Raw genomic sequence first — 16053 nt, 5'->3', positions numbered from 1 at the left:
CACAATGGATACATTGCAAATCGAGCAGGGTTGATATTTTGTTCATTTAATAAAAATTCTCCATCTCCTTACCATGTAGTCATCAACCCCAAGTCAGCAGTCATTCCCTCTCTTTCATGGTGCTTTAGATACCAGTGAATGTCTGACCATTGACACCTGTTGAACTGGATTTGCTTTCCAGGTACTGCCGGGGTGATCATCTCACTCAGTCGCATATTCACCAAAATGCTCTTACCTGATGAGAAGGTCAACACCATCATCTTCTTCTTCATCTCTATCGGCATCGAGCTCATGTGCTTCATCCTCCACTTGCTGGTGAGGCGCACACACTTTGTCCGCTATTACACAGCTCGTGCCCGGGAGGGTGCTCCAGAGCCCAGAAGTGCTTCTCGACATGGAAATGGCTACCGAGTTCATCACGATGCCATTACAGAGGAAGTAAGATTTGTAAGTTTCTATTTTTCTGAGATACAGATATTATGTGTACTTAGGACTTTTTAACTTGTACTAGCGATGAGCATTGCATCACCAAACTCATACTTTAAACACAACTGGAGATTCTGGCATGGCAGGTGGTTGAGAAGCATGCAGGTTGAAATAACCAGGTTTTGTAAAATTCACTATTCATTCTTCATAAGGAACCACAACAGAATTTACAGAATATGGATCCTACAGATCATCCTTGGATACCATTCTCTATTGAGTGGCTCTGTCATTATAAGCAATGCTACTTAATAAAAAATATACATTTGTGTTATGTTCTACTAAAATATTGAGTTTTTTTTATATTGACTTGTACCTACAGGTACTGCACAATATCGATCAACTACCCATTTATCAGTAAGGTAAATAAATGTGGAGTTAAGAACACCTAATCTAAACTACCCAATGTAGGCCTACCTTAAAAATAAGTTAGTAGTGGATATTTTGGAGTCGATATAAGTACAGATTGATATGATTAACCTTGATGATTTGACATACAAGCTTTTTCAATCTGTGGTTGCAGAGGAAAGATGTGTTTTCCCTAGAGAAAGCTTCACATACACTTACCATAATTGCATGTTCAAGTCATACAAACTTGACACTGGCTAAAGAAGGCTCTTTAGCTGGATTTCTGGAGCAGAAGAGAAGAGGCTTTGAAATGGAGTCATGGCTGAAGATTATACAGAAATTAAATTCAACAAAACCACCTAATTTGTTATACTCCAATGCATCTTAACACAGTCCCACTGCCAAGAAAGTATCATTAAAGTTTCTAACTAATATTGCCGTGGTCCTGCTCCAGAAAAAATGTAGAAGAGAACATGTTAATCCTGAAAATGTGGTAAATGTATACACCAGATGAAGTAAACATATAGAGCGTGTTCTCTGCTCTCCACATGGGACCAGCAGGAATATGGATCTGATTAACCTGCAAACGTACCTGATCTCTTATCAACATACACATTGTCTGTGAACCAGCTCCAGCTCTCGTCTGGTCACTACAGGATGTAGGGTAAAGATATTTGTGGGATGTTGTTTATCTTCTCTTCTTCAAGACTAAGATAACCAATTCATAAGAACGGCTTAAGGTGTACCTTTTCCAAAGAGCATTTGAGGACCTTTGTTAATTTATATAGCGGATAATGCCCTAAGGTCCCTACATAACAACACTCTAATCCCTTACAGATTCACTGAAATATGAGATCTCTGATGGTAAACACAAGTGGCACTATCTATTTTTTATTTCAGGAACTGTTTGTGGTCAGACGTTCTTCAGAATGGCGTGCGTGTGCTACCTTAATTTGTGATCCACTGCACTTAGGGGCCTACATTACAAATAATCACGCAGTGCAGCAAGTTACCTTGCTGCGCTGTGTGATAGGGAAAGGGCAGAAAAGTGCCGTACTTAACAATATACAGCTATATGGCGCATTCCTATCAATTCCCAGCTCTGGAGTACAACGTGCTGCCTAGAGTCAACACAGGCACCCTTGCACCATGGTGCAAGGGTGCCTGCGTTGAAAGCAGGATTGTTTCTGTGCAGGAAGGGACACCTTCCTGCACAAAAACAATCCCCTGAGGCATTTTCCTCTTTCTATGTGCCCTCCTTCTATGTAGGAGCTGCGTGGCACAAGGGCGACACAACTCTTACATAAATCTGCCCTTCAGTATTTATGTAAGATGGAATTCTTGGGCCATGGCTTGGAGGTTTGAGGAGTGGCAGTTGTGAGATGTTTCCTTGCTACTTGGTCCATGGTGGTTACTGCTCTGTGCCAATAAAGACAAGTGTCTTGTTCTGTGGTGTTGGCTTCATTTAAATGGAGGGCAATACACAACAAAACCCAGTACCATATGAAATATATAATTATATATATATAATTCATAATTTCAAGGGATTAACTGATCATTTCTAATGTGAACCATTGGTGTACATAGACATTTCAGGAAATAATAAAGGACACAGCATATTGTCACCGAACGGGTAAAGGTTTGGGCTTGCAGCCTTGATTACTCCTTCTAAGGCTATAAATACTTAAACTGGGTTTATTCTTACAGCTCCTCCTAATGAAGTTGCTTTGAGTATGACTCTGATTTTGCAGCTAACAGCTGCCTGGAGTTAACACACGGAGAGAGCTTTTGATAAAGTCTACACGCTTGTTGCAGCTCTATCCTTGGGTGGTAAATAAAAACATGTATTTGTATTGATATTTTGGCAGCAACAGAAGAAGGTGGTTCGTGGCAAGGACATGGATATTCACAAAACTATCCACTAGCCTAAATGCTGACCTTGTGTGCTAGATCAAGTGTTCAGAGTATTTTCAATTTATAGGTGCACAAATGTGTCACGGCTGTAATAAGTTTATTTGAAGTGGCTTAGTATATGATACCAGAGTGGAATATTTAGTAATTTGCTCCTATATTATAGGACCAGTCGAATCCGAACTGCTAGGCCGGGTCCTCCCTGAACCAAAACACAATCCACCCGAGACCAGTACCGCTGGTTGCAAGGTGCTCATTCCATCCATTACTTTTTTGTATGCTTCAGCGCAATACCCTAAGTGGGAATGGTTTGCTCAGAAGTGGATTCTGTGCAAACTGTTCCAGTGGAATCAAGCTATACCCAACTGATGAGCCCTAACAAAGGTGAAACCGGTCTGGGGTTGCTTGTGTTCTGGATCAGGTAGGACTTGGGCTGGCAGTTCGGGCTGTACTGTTCCTAATGGAGCACGGTCAAGACTGATTTGCGTATGGCTAAATCCAAACTGAGGAGGCATGGTGTGTCAAATAATGGTGAACTGGGATGTGGCTCGAGTAATTACCAGTGGCTGAGATTAATTCAAGCATTCCATCCATCACTTTTTGTATGCTTCAGTATGACACCCTAAATTCACAACAGCAGACATTTTAAAAAACGGACAGAATTTGCATATATTTGTAAATTCTGCATGAAGGAAAACAAATTCCCAAACCTGATTCTGTGAATTAGGATTTGGATATTGCCCTCAAAAATACACTTGTTAAACATAGGTGTGAAAATAGGTTTTCGACTTAAACTCAAAGGGCCATATGTAGGTAGCTTCACATTTACCGATTCATAAATACCAAATTTTACCGATTCGGTATTTATGAATCGGTAAATGTGATGTAGGTAATGATTCGGTAAAGTTTACCGAATCGGAAAAGTTCGGAAATTATGAATCAGTATTTACCGATTCGGTAATGAGGCATACCTTCCCATTGATTCCTATGGGCCTGGAGGCCCATAGGAATCAATGGGAAGGTATGCCTCATTACCGATTCGGTAAATACCGATTCGGTAATGGGGGGAGCATATACAAGGGTGGCAGGATGTCACATTGACACCCTGTTGCACCCCTGAATCTTGCATGTGTGCACATGTGGCGCACATACATGCCCTAAGGGCATGTATGTCTGCCACATGGCACTCTTAAATCAGCAAAATATTGCTTTTTGCAAGGTATTCGTTATTTATCACCAACCTGTATTTGGTGGTAAATAACAAATTCTTAATACTGATATTCACTCTTTAGAGTGCTCCCTACATTGCATTTCTGGATTCGGTTTTTACCGAATCGGTATTTTACCGATATCTTAATTTCCGATTCGGTAAATACCGAATCCAGAAATCAGCCCCCTACATAGCAAATGCCTAAATACCGGTCGGTAACGGGATATTTACCGAATTTCGGCCGTTACCGACCAGTATTTGGCTTCCTACATGAGGCCCAAAGTGTTGTAGGTGACTCAAAGTGTTCAATAAAGTGGATGAGTAGTGTCGAGGATAGCAACCTTTTGTTCTTGGTTTTGAATAACGACTGTGTCATTTGAAGAGCTAATCTAGCTCATCGGGGGTGTGCTGCTTGCCTAATTGTTTTATCTCTTCTTTATTATGGTCTTTTGGCAGCAGCATTATCAACTTCAAAGTCAGGATCTCTAATATCAATTAGAGTACAGCTTGAAAAGGTAAATTACAGGCAAGGTCCAATTCACAAATCTTTTTTCTAGGAGTAGTCGTGCTTACACCCGACTTAGGTACCTATTACGACTTAATATCAAGTTGTGATTTAGAAAGCGTTGTGAAACCCATAATGTTTGAAGGCACACCTGGGTTAACTATCCTAAGCCCCGGAGATGTGTTTATAGCCTAGATTTCTTTGGAGAAGACAAAACCTTTAGGCACTTTCCACCTCCTCCTTCGGCCTTTGCACTTAGCATTATTGGAGCATTTAGGAAAACGAGAGACCAGCCAGAGAAGCACTTGTAGGATTTAAAGAGTTGTACTTCCTAAATATACACACATCTCTGTATTATAAGTTAATTAGTGTTTATTATGTGCTAATATATGTAAATTGTATGTATTATAATTCTAATCATTATAACAGATAACCCAGGAATACAGAACATGAGAATAAAGAGAATGAACACCCCAAACATTCTTTTCCAGACACCCATTAAGTTTTAGTCTCATTTCTCTATGTGCCCTTAGGCACCTTGTCATCCTGTTGTCTGGTCACCAAGACATGTGATATACTCCAACGTAAGTATGATCTTCAGGGTATGATAATGAGTGTCCCTTCGTGCAGCATTTCTAACAGCATCTTCTCTCTCTTAACTACCAATCTCCTTGTTCCTTCCACATTTACTACTAAGGGGCCGATTCCGATTCCGGTTGGAAGGGCTCCGAACATCGTTCGGAGCCCTTCCGCACGCATCGGAATGTGCCCGGCCGGATTCCTTTCCGACCGAGCCTTTCTGATGGGCTCGGTCGGAAAGGAATCCAACTCGGATTTCTGGATGGCTGATGACAGGCGCGGAGAGCCCGTCTGCCGTCCGGACATCTTTCAGTACTCCCCCGGCCACCTCTTTACAACCGAGGGAGTACGATGGCAATTTTTCACTGCCTTTTCATGCCGGTCTTACCGGCACGAAAAGGCAGTCTGAAACTGTCTTTGGGGCCCCCAGTAGGGCCCCTATGGGTGTGAGGCTGCCGAATTACGGCCTGGGGACACCAATGGTGCCCCTCTGTGGATCCCTGCACCCGGTGGCAGGCACCTTGGAGTGCCGGCCACAGGGTGCAGGGATGAACTGCACCCCTGTTTTTCACAATGCAAGCATGCATTCCGCTCGGAATGCATGCTTCCATTGTGAAGTATACGAGTGCGACCAAACAGGGTTCGGTCGCATCGTACTTGCAGGGCCGTAACCGACGACAGCAGGTCGGTCGGTTACGGCTCCTGACCGATGTTGACAGACCTTAGTCCGTCCGACATCGGAATCGGCCCCTTAGCTGTAAACTTACATATACAAATACATAAGATAGGAGAAGTGGAAATTGAGATATCCAATCATATGTTTGTCAAATATATTTTGCAGTAAGCAGGTAGTAGTACTTTAGTACTACTTCAAGCACTACAAAATGCAGTTTGAGATTCAGGCCTATTTCTTTGCAAAACTCTGCATGAACGAAACACATCATGTGAACACGATTCTTGTTCACTTGTTTAAGACCCAATGCTAATGTTAATGTACATTTTCCACTGAACACATGTGAACTTATGGGAACACATAGGATTCCAAGGACACTCTGAACACATATGAGCTTATGGGATACATAGGAACTCAAGGAAACTGACTGGGGCAACATACTACTAAAGTATTTTCTGTGGATAGGTGTGTCTTAAGTAAGTCAGTTGTGAGAAGTTCCAGGAGTAATATGTGCTTAATCATGGGGAAATATTTTATAATTGAGAAATAACTTATTTGAAGCTGTTGTGACTGACCATCTCTTTGTCAACCAGGCTGAAACATTTTTTGAACTCTGGTGACAATGTGTTGTTGCAGAGCGGTCCCTAGATAGTGTCTGCTGGTCATTGCTTTGTAAGCATTGGCTTGGTTTTAGTTTCTTTGCAAAACTACTGTATATTCCAACACCACTAGGCCTCTTGGAAACAAAGACTATAGCAATATTTGTATTCCTTCCTTTTTGGTAGAATCTTAAAATGTGTTTGTCTCAACAACACATTGGTCATCATGCGCAGTTCAGATGTTAACACAGTTGTGTGAGAAGTCTCAGCATCACTTTGGTCACCATGCAGAACAAGGATGTTACAATGTATGGGTGTCATCAGCACTTTGGTCCAAATGTGCAATCTCCTTCATCTCCTCTTGTACACTGTTGCCTCCTAACGGATAGAAATGCAGAGCATACACTGGGTATTACTTAAGAAAGAGACACAGTCAGAGGCCCTGTTGGCTACTTCTGGAAGGCTAGAGACTCTGAAAGGACAAGAGGGCAAACAGGTAGACATAGGTAGAGCCAATCTTATGAGGAGGGGGCCTCTAGAAGGTTGGTAATGTAGAGCAACAGTTAATCTTAGATGATTTGTGCCTTTTGCAGGCAGGATGGCATGTGGCATACTCAATCCAATATTACATCAGTGGCACTGGGCTGAGACATTCACATTTTAGGCAAATAAGTTAAGGTGCAAAGTGTGGCAAGAATCCGATTGGTTACAGGGCAGGGCCTCTAGAGGCGCAAAACACATGGGATGAAGCCAGTCACAAATTGAGCTAGGAATGTGGCGTCTGGACCACAAAATGTGCCTGATTGGACCAGAAAAAAGTCACATTTCAAGCTAATGTATTTATGAGTTGGGCAGGGCTGGGCAGAGTCAGTCATGTGTTATGCCTTTGATTATTGACAGGGCTGACGTGGGTCAGTCATTTCTTTATTTTTAAAACACAGTATCCTTGATAGAGGGGTGTGGCTGTGCTGACAGTTTCTGGTAAGACTGGAGTATAGTCAGGGGCACTGGAATTATGCGATTGTGTGGCCACAGCAATTTTCACATAATTAGAGATTTGCCGCCCTTGCCACATAATGCATCATCTTCCGCATATTCTGCAGATTTTAACAACAACAAAAATTTGTTTCGAGCTCAAGCGGCTCAAACGTTACTAAAAACATGGCAACCAATGTTGCCGCACAGCGGAGGTCCATTGCAAAGGTTGACAGGTCACCTTTTTTTTGCTTATTGTTATATTTGGGTTTTGAACTGGTACTCATGATGTGCAACCAATGCCCAGACAGTTTAACAAGGATTGAAAATGCAATAGGCCTCGCCTTTTATTAAGTTAAAGCCATTTGCTTTGCTATATAATACCATTAGCAAAGCAAATGGCTTTAACTTAATAAAAGGCGAGGCCTATTGCATTTTCAATGCTTGTTTTAATACAAATCAAGCAGTGCCTCCAAGCCGACCTGAGGGCTAAGGTACACACGGTATAACGGCGTCCATCTCCTACGTGTGATCTGGAATCTTGTATGTTTCTTTTTGGTCGCATGATTTGCTGACCGTGTTGAGTACACTTTGGTAGCACCAGCCATCACTCACTCATGACCACGGGTGGAGTGGCACAGTGCGGAGAGGAAACCATTACTCGACAACTCCTCTTCCGTTCTGCAAGCCCGTCCTTGTTCTAACTGCTCTGTACCAGTGCGCGCGCTCTACTGGGAATCCCGCTCCTACCGACATTGCTGACTATGGAGTAAGTTTGCCAATCTATTTAATGCTAGAAATAGATGGCAGACAGACGATTTTGCTTTTTGCTGTGACTTAAAATATTACCGCTCTTGCTTGAATGAGATTTAGAAGTGACCTCTCACCCCAGCCCGTTTTGTCAAATGAAACTGAGCGCTGTGCCGATGTCTCTCAGATGTTCATTTAGATATCGGTTGCGGGTGGCATCTTTCCGGCCCCTTTTTTGGCGTGTGCTCCAAGAAAACAAAGAAGCCGATTGGTTGTTTGCGCCTAGTGTTCTCTGCTGCCTGCCCTGTTTCACAAATGCAGTCTCAATTTCGAAACTTCTTGTGGTCTCTGAAATAAATGAAGGTTTACCTGTTCCTGTCTATCATTGAGGTTAAGCACGTTTACCGGATTCATTTCAAAAGTGGAGTAAGGCTGACTTGCAGCATGAATTCTGTTTCTGATGTTTACATACACTTCCTTAGTTACCTGGCCCGCCCTTCGTCGGCAACCGTTGCTAAGGACAAAGTGGAGCTTGCGGAGTGCTTCATCCGGGAGGGACGTCACTTTTTTATTTTTTTGCATCTTTTATATAGCGCGAATTCGACCCGAAGGTATTGGAGCACTGTACATGAGCACCGTATTTACATTACATATTCAGGCACGGGTAGATTAAGTGATTTGCCCAGAATCACAGGATGGGGACGCGACCTCGAGGCTCGAACCCTAGTTTCCTGCACCAAAGTCGGCAGCGCAGCCGACGTGGCCTTACCGGTACCAAAAAGCAGCGGAGCTTGAAAGAGCAGTCTCTTCCATGTCCGGAGCCCTCCTACAGAGCTCCATGCAGCCTTGGCGCTGCACCTTCCCGTCCCACCTTCCTCTCTGAAACCCGCAGCTCCCCGAACCTCCAGCCATGGCAGAGGTAGAGCCTCCCCCGTCACTGATCAACGACTCGGACCCCACAGCTTCCAACGCATCTGCCTGGCTGCCGGCCTCCCCAGAGGGGACGGCGCTAGCCTACGGGAGCCTGATGATCATGGCCCTGCTGCCCATCTTCTACGGAGCCCTGCGGAGCGTGACCTGCGCCAAGAGCAAGGTATGGAGCTTAGAGGGGTATGGTGTATGTAGGAAGAGAGTGAATTGGCCATGTGTGTGCAGGAGATAAATGAAGGGATAGTCTTTTTCTCTTTTAGAGACGTCCCAGTTGGACTGACTCGCATGACTGGTTTCTTATCTTTATGGGGCCATGTGTTTGGCCGCATAAAGATAAGAAAACCTTTTACACCAGCAGTAAGTCGGGGCAGCCAGTCCAACTGGGACGGCTCTAAAAGAAAAAAGTGTATGTCACTAGACGTTCTTTTCCAATGGCTGGCCACCGTTTAGCATAAACGGTGACGCCAGCCAGTGGATAAGAGGGGCGGGGCTTAAAGCCCACTAGAGAAATCTCCTAAAGTCATTAAATCTCGCCAGCGAGACTGCGCACGTCTGCGCAGTCTTACGCCAGGCGAGACCTAAAAATGACAAAATAATGAAGTAATTCTATCACAAAATGTGCAGCATTACACCACATAATTTGGCCTTTCTTAATGCATAATTTACTCAATCCTCCCACATAAACTGGCCCTCCCCTGCCGCGTAATTCCAGTAGTCAGAAGCATATTAAACTGGTGCACCTGAAAGGCCAGGAAGGTGGAGCCTGTCACATCGGTGTCAGTAGGCCAGCGAGGCTGTGGTACAAGCTGTGGTAAAGTCAGTCAAATTTTTTCTATGTGCCTTAGAGACAAGGGTGAGAGGTGAAGGTGTCATGCCATAAGGTTACACCTCTGCTTGGTTGTGCACAGAGGTGAGAAGATGGACCTTTATCAGCGGGGCCACTGACTCATGAAGCTGCCATGCCTCAAAACTTCATACGGCAGATGCTCTGGATGGTGCGATATTGTCACCCTAGTTACATGAAAAATAAGAATGCTCGGCTATCAATATAATTAGGGACAGATCTAGGAGAAAGTGCTGCAGCACTGCACCGCAAGCCCTTTGACTGCGCCACGCTGCGGCACATTCAGACCACAGGAATGCAACATATTTACAATGATATGTCGCATTGCTGTGCTCTCCCCTGCGCTCGTGCACAAACAGCTGCCATGCACCGGCCCAGGCACCCTTGAACCATGGTGCAAGGATGCCTGCGTCATGGGGAGATTGTTTTTGTGCAAGAAGGTGCCCCTTCCTGCATGAAAACAATCACTATCGGCATTTTCCTCTTTCAATGCGTGCTGTAGAATGCAGTACGCATTGAGAGAAGAATAAAACGAGGAGAAATGAAACGTTTCTCCTCGTTGCCCCTCACTCTTACTGATGCCTTTCCAGGTTTACAATTCCTCGTAAATCTGGAAATGTGTCTGGTTCCATGGGTGTTGCGTGGGAACACCCACAGCAACACTCATGGAACGCTCCTTTCATGCAAAGTGCTGCGTATAAAGGGGCCATATTTCCAAGGACAGGTAAAGCCATGCAGGGTGGCTTTTCCTGTCCTTGTAATTATGGGGCAGAGAAATGCGCTGCCAGTGCATCACAAAAAGTGACGTAATAGCAGTGCAAGGGGCTTGTAAATCTGCCCCTTGGTTTGTAGCAGGCACAAAGATGTTTGCCATTGCCAGCTTTTGAGATTACAACCATATTTGAAGTTTCATTTGATTTTCAAAAGTTTTCTTCAAAAGGATAGTGTTCTAGAATTCTCTGTAAACATGTTAGAAATTGAAAATCTGGGAAAATGTGATCTGTAAAATTATCTGCGCCGTTAAATCATTGATAACTTAGGTTTGTAAGAAACTTTTTTTACTTTCCACAGATATATTGGCAGTTTAACTGAGACTGGAAATAATGTAACTCTATCAAAGGTGAATGCTTTGGTTTTTGAACAGCTATTGGTGACACTGTTAGAATAAAGGACTGCGGAACTTCTTAATTTTGAAATCGAGTATAAGTGTGGTACTGTATGCGCTGTTTCAGTTTGTAATCCAAATATTTACAAGTATCTCTCCACATTTACAGTCATTTTTAATAATCTACCCAGTGTGTACACTGGCATTGTGTCTAGGGAAGTCACTCTTTTTGACGAGCAGAATGTTTTTTTCCGACCAGTTAATGTTCACACTAAATTCTCAGTGCTTTGAGCAGCAGGCTATCCCACCCAATAATAAAAGCTGGTCTAGTTAGTTTGACGCACAGTAGTATGCTTTGAAAAATATATACAAGATGGCTGTCGGAGCCAACTGCTCGACGCCCGATCCGCAGTTCTAAAGAAGCGTAGCAAACATTCCATCGGCTATCAGCCTGTGCACATCCGTCAGTGCAAGTAGTTCACAGAGTTGTGTAATGAGACTGGTATCTATGCCACAGCTCGATGGATTCAAGGGGGTTGCTCCAACAAATGATCCCTGTGCAGCATAAACAAAATGGCGGCCACCTACTGCTCCTTCCTTCACGGATCAATTCTCAGTCTGGACTACTAAAGAAACAAGCATTTGCAATGCAATAGGTCTCGCATTTGCAAAAGTTTAAGCTATTGGCATTGTTCATGACAATGCCTTTTTTAATCTATTTTGTAAAACAAACACATAATGGCATTTATTTATCATTTACAAAGCCAATAGCCAGTGTTGCATTATTATTAGCAATGCCAGCTGCTCACACTTTTATAATGCGAGACCTATTGCATTGCAAATGCTTGTTATGTTTTTTGGCATTGGTTCACTTGTTTGTTCAGGATACATACGCCCCCGCCCCTCACCACACACAAAAATTCCCTTGTGACGACTTTCTACTTTCAGTTTCTATTTTATGTTAATTGTGCTGACCGAGGGAGGAAGAGAGAGCAGCAAAGAAAGCCCACAGACACAACCAATTACCCTCTGCAAACGATTCCGTGGTCAGTCCCCTTTCATGTCGTGTCCACCCAGGGGGAGGGGAAACTGAAGCAGAGAGGAGGGGATTGAAAACGAGAGGCAGCCGCAAACCCAAAAAAAGTCTTAAGTATTTGCAATGCAATCGGTCTTGCATTTCTGAAAGTTAGCGCTATTGGCGTGGTAAACGATATTGTATTTTACTTATTTTTTTTGTTTGTAGAGGTGGAGAGTGTGTGTGTGTTTTTTTTAAACCTTATGGTAAAGAAACTGTGTTGAAGACCTGAAGAGAACCAATATGAGAAATGGTGAATCAGTGTGTGCAATCAAATTATGTGGTTAGTAATTATGTGGTATGAAGTGTTGTGAACTTATGTGTAGTGGTATTGCATGTCCTTGGGTGGCATGTATTGAGTGGAATTATGTGGCATGATGTGGGAATCTGTGGTGTGGATTGGATGTATGTGGTGTGTAGTGAAATTGTGTTGTGGACTTGAATTTTGTGACATGGGATTATGTGGAGTTGAATTGTGTTGCATGGAATTGTATGGCATAGAGTGAAAATATGTGGAGTGTAATACTGTGGTATGGAGTGTAATTTTGTAGGTTGGACTGGAAATATGTGTAGAGGAAATTAAGTGGAGTTTAAATTGTGTTGCGGAATGTAATGGAATTATGTTGCAGGGGAGAGTAATGTGGATTTTGTTTTTTGGGGAGCGAACAGCTGGGAAGACTGCTTTGATTTGGAATGTGCACGGATCGATTTTTGGGATGTTCTGCATGCAGGAGTATTCATTGGCTGTTAAACAACTGACTGCTGTTTTAAGGCAATCATGATATAGGATTTTAATGTCCGGCCAGAGATTTTATATCTGTGTTAGCAGGCACCTGAAGTGTGTAAGGCTCAGGGAGCAAGACAAATAGTTAAGCAGCAGGGAGGGACATGAGTTGGTGTGGGGTGGGGATGGCAGAGCAGGTAAAGTTAAATACAAGTTTCACAAAGTGACTCCACATTTTGCAACAAGTGTTGCTGTGCCTCTGTGTTAAATGGACTTGTCTCTTTAAGGGAATCATGATATTGGATTTTACTGGTTCTGGGAGAGATTCTGGTCTCTACAGCGGAAGTGTGTAATGCTTAGGGAGGAAGACAAACAGTTAAACACGCATGGACAGGCGGGAGGTGGTGTGTTAAATGACAACCTTTTTTTTGCAGTGGAATGATAATTTTATCTACCAAAAAAAGTAACATTCTGAAAAAAGTGGTTGTCAACGGAATAAACAGGAAAAATATTATGTGTGAAAGTTGGGGATTTCTGCTGTTATTACACCATTTTTAAAGAAAACCAGACGTCTGCCAGTCGTGTATATAAATTTAAAAAAAAAAATCTTGCACGAAGCAACAGGCGAGTGGGAACAGCGTGAAACGTAAATCAAAGTAAAACGACGTGGAAGGTAAAGTAACGGGGTAGGGACCGTCGGTATGTGGCTGTTAAGGTGCCAATAATTTCAAGAGTGTACATTATGAAGACAAAGGAGCTTTAACATACCTTGTCTCACCTTCTCCAGCCATAAATGCTTCAAGCTCCCCAGCTGCTTCTCTTCATTCCAGGGCACGGTACTTGCTGTAGTGGCTGTGTCTTATGCTGAGAGTGGGTGATAAACATATCTATTGCTTGTTGTTAACACAAACACCGGCCACTTATCAGTTAATCATTTTCAGCTGTATAGATTGTGAGGTAAAACCAATCTTCGATCCACGCTTAATAATTATTTGGAATTACTCTGCAATTACTACGTCCGCATGTTTAGGATTAACCAAAAAGCAGCCTTAACAAAGCCCACAATAAGAAAGCCTTGACGGCCAGGGGTGCATCTAAGAGTGGTTGGAAGATTTGCACCTTCAGCTTAAGAGAGAAAGACAAGAAGAAACACAGAGACGTTACTGTTTGCCACAGCCTGCTGTCCCGGTAACAAAATAAAGGGGAGGGTGTGCCTCATTATTGCTCATGGCCTCATACCTACGTGGCCCCGACCACACAGGAGAGGAGACCAGAAGATGAGCAGGATTAGCAGAGCCAGAGCGCAACAGTGAGCAAGGGACACAGTTGCACCTGTGACTCAGCAGTAGCAGCACCAGATCCTCAGGGCACAACTGGGTCTGCGTGCACACAGCCTGCTGGGAGCTGTAGTGCACTGGAGACACACTTAGGCCAGGTTGCATGACAAATGTAATATTTTTAACTGTAATTGACATAAACGAGAGAGAGCGTAGAAGGACGATTTGCTTTATTACTCTGTGCTGAACACACCTTGACGGAAATGTAGTTGTACTGCGTGTTTCCGACTACAGTGCTGGGAGTTTGTGAAAAGGCAGCAAATGTTAAGACTAGTGTGAAGGGCTGAAATGCCTCCTTCCCTCGGCAGCGCTCCATGGAAGTCTGTTGGAGCGCATAGAAGTGTGTTAAATTACTCGTGCTGGACGGGAGCAGTGTGGGCATCCCAAATAAAAATACAGCTTGTGTAAAGTCTGCGAATGCGCAGCAGACGTTAAGAGTGGTGGGAGAGGCTGAAATGCCTCCTGCTCTCTGCAGTGCACGAAGCAAACCTGTCGGAGCGACTAAAAGTTACTGTGCGAGCAGGATCGGGGGAACGCACGTAGGCAACAAAAGACCACATTTTGATGAAATGCAAATGCCGTGGGAAACATGAGTGCGCCATGCTCATACACGATGTGTAAGATAGGCGGCAGCAGCACGCAAGACAAACAAGCTTTAGCAACGCGGCCGCAAAAGTGAAAGTGATGGCGATCGCGATCGCGATTGGAAAGACACATGGGGCTGCGCGCGTGCACGTTCACGTGCACTGTAGCTTTAGGCCACGGCAGCACTTGAAAAAGCCTGTTTACAAAATGTCTCGGCCAGATCAGCGCAAGCGCTGAATCAGGCGAGACCTAAAAAGAGGTAGAGAGCATATATCTCTGCTACCACACGGACACCATCCGAGGAGCCTCATAAGTTTGCCACCTCTACTCCGCCCAAGTGTCTGAGCGATGCCTCCTTAATGCCGTTCAGCTCGCCAATCTGAGCAGGCCACCCATCCACCACTAACCCTACAACAGACATCAAACATGCAAAATACCGGGGGGTGACGAGACAGGAACCCATGTTATAGCTAACAGACTCCTGTTTATTACAAAGGATTATTACTGACGAGTGTCCTACTTGCAGGGTAAAGAGGATGGCGGTCCCCAGTGGCCCGCACTTCACAGAGCAACCCTCAGGGTGGACTGCTAAAGAAAATGGAGGTACAGTACATACACCTCTGTCACTACACGAAGATCATCCATCAAGTATGCAAAACACAGGGGATGTGACGTGACGGGGACCCACGCCATAGCTCACCATTCTCAGAAGGCGCCCTGGAGGCAAGACCCTCGCACAAAACAAAATGGCAACCGCCCCTAGCTCCCTAATCCGTGGAATGACTCACAGCCTGGACTGTTAAAGGAAAGCGAGGTAAAGCTCAATCTCTTAGTGTGGCGCTACACTTAACCAGGAAGGCTCATAAGTTCAATATCACACCCAAGCCGTTGAGCATGCACCTACCCAATCCCATGAGCAACCTGCTTATAACTACATTACCACATGGAGCGCATTATGAACGCTCAGAGAGATAACGACCAGAGTAGTTAAATACATCATAGTCAAGTGCTATGACTACCTTCGGGGGAGGTTTTGAAGGTCCCGGGGCCCCTGATTACCGCAGCTACTTGCACTGGGCTTAATACTGGCAGTAACATAGGTTGAACGTCTTGGTCAGCCCTTCATATTCCAACGCCCCAGCGGAACAGTCATTCCAGTATCTATTTGGGACCCACAGTCAGCCTGACGTGCGTCTTTTTCACAGTGTACCTCTGAGCATCCAATTCCATGTTATTGAGATAGTTATTGAGCTAATGGTGTATGGTCAATTGGACAAGGGACATGGATGGTCAAGGGCATCATAGTCTCCTCAGTCACCTCCAGCATGAATGCTGTGTGTGAGACACCTCAGCTGGTGGAACTCACCTTACCTAACACAGAGACCATAGATAACTACCATCTGACCAATGCTACGTAATA

At 44.1% G+C, this 16053-nt stretch overlaps 1 protein-coding gene across 7 annotated transcripts in view; it reads left to right on the top strand.

Annotated features, from left to right (window-relative positions):
- Positions 1-16053, top strand: part of SLC29A4 (solute carrier family 29 member 4) — a 183656-nt gene that overhangs the window by 121763 nt on the left and 45840 nt on the right. For 5 of the 7 annotated variants that reach the window (XM_085629179.1, XM_085629172.1, XM_085629175.1 and 2 more), the window contains one exon: positions 182-447. In XM_085629179.1, the coding sequence (XP_085485305.1) occupies positions 182-447 (266 nt within the window). The remainder of the gene's footprint in view (positions 1-181; positions 448-16053) is intronic. The other 2 variants (XM_085629178.1, XM_085629177.1) reach the window with 1 other exon arrangement.

Source organism: Triturus cristatus, chromosome 10, assembly GCF_964204655.1.
Source record: "Triturus cristatus chromosome 10, aTriCri1.1, whole genome shotgun sequence".
Classification (NCBI taxonomy): Eukaryota; Metazoa; Chordata; class Amphibia; order Caudata; family Salamandridae; genus Triturus; species Triturus cristatus.
This window is presented reverse-complemented; position numbering and strand designations above follow the sequence as displayed.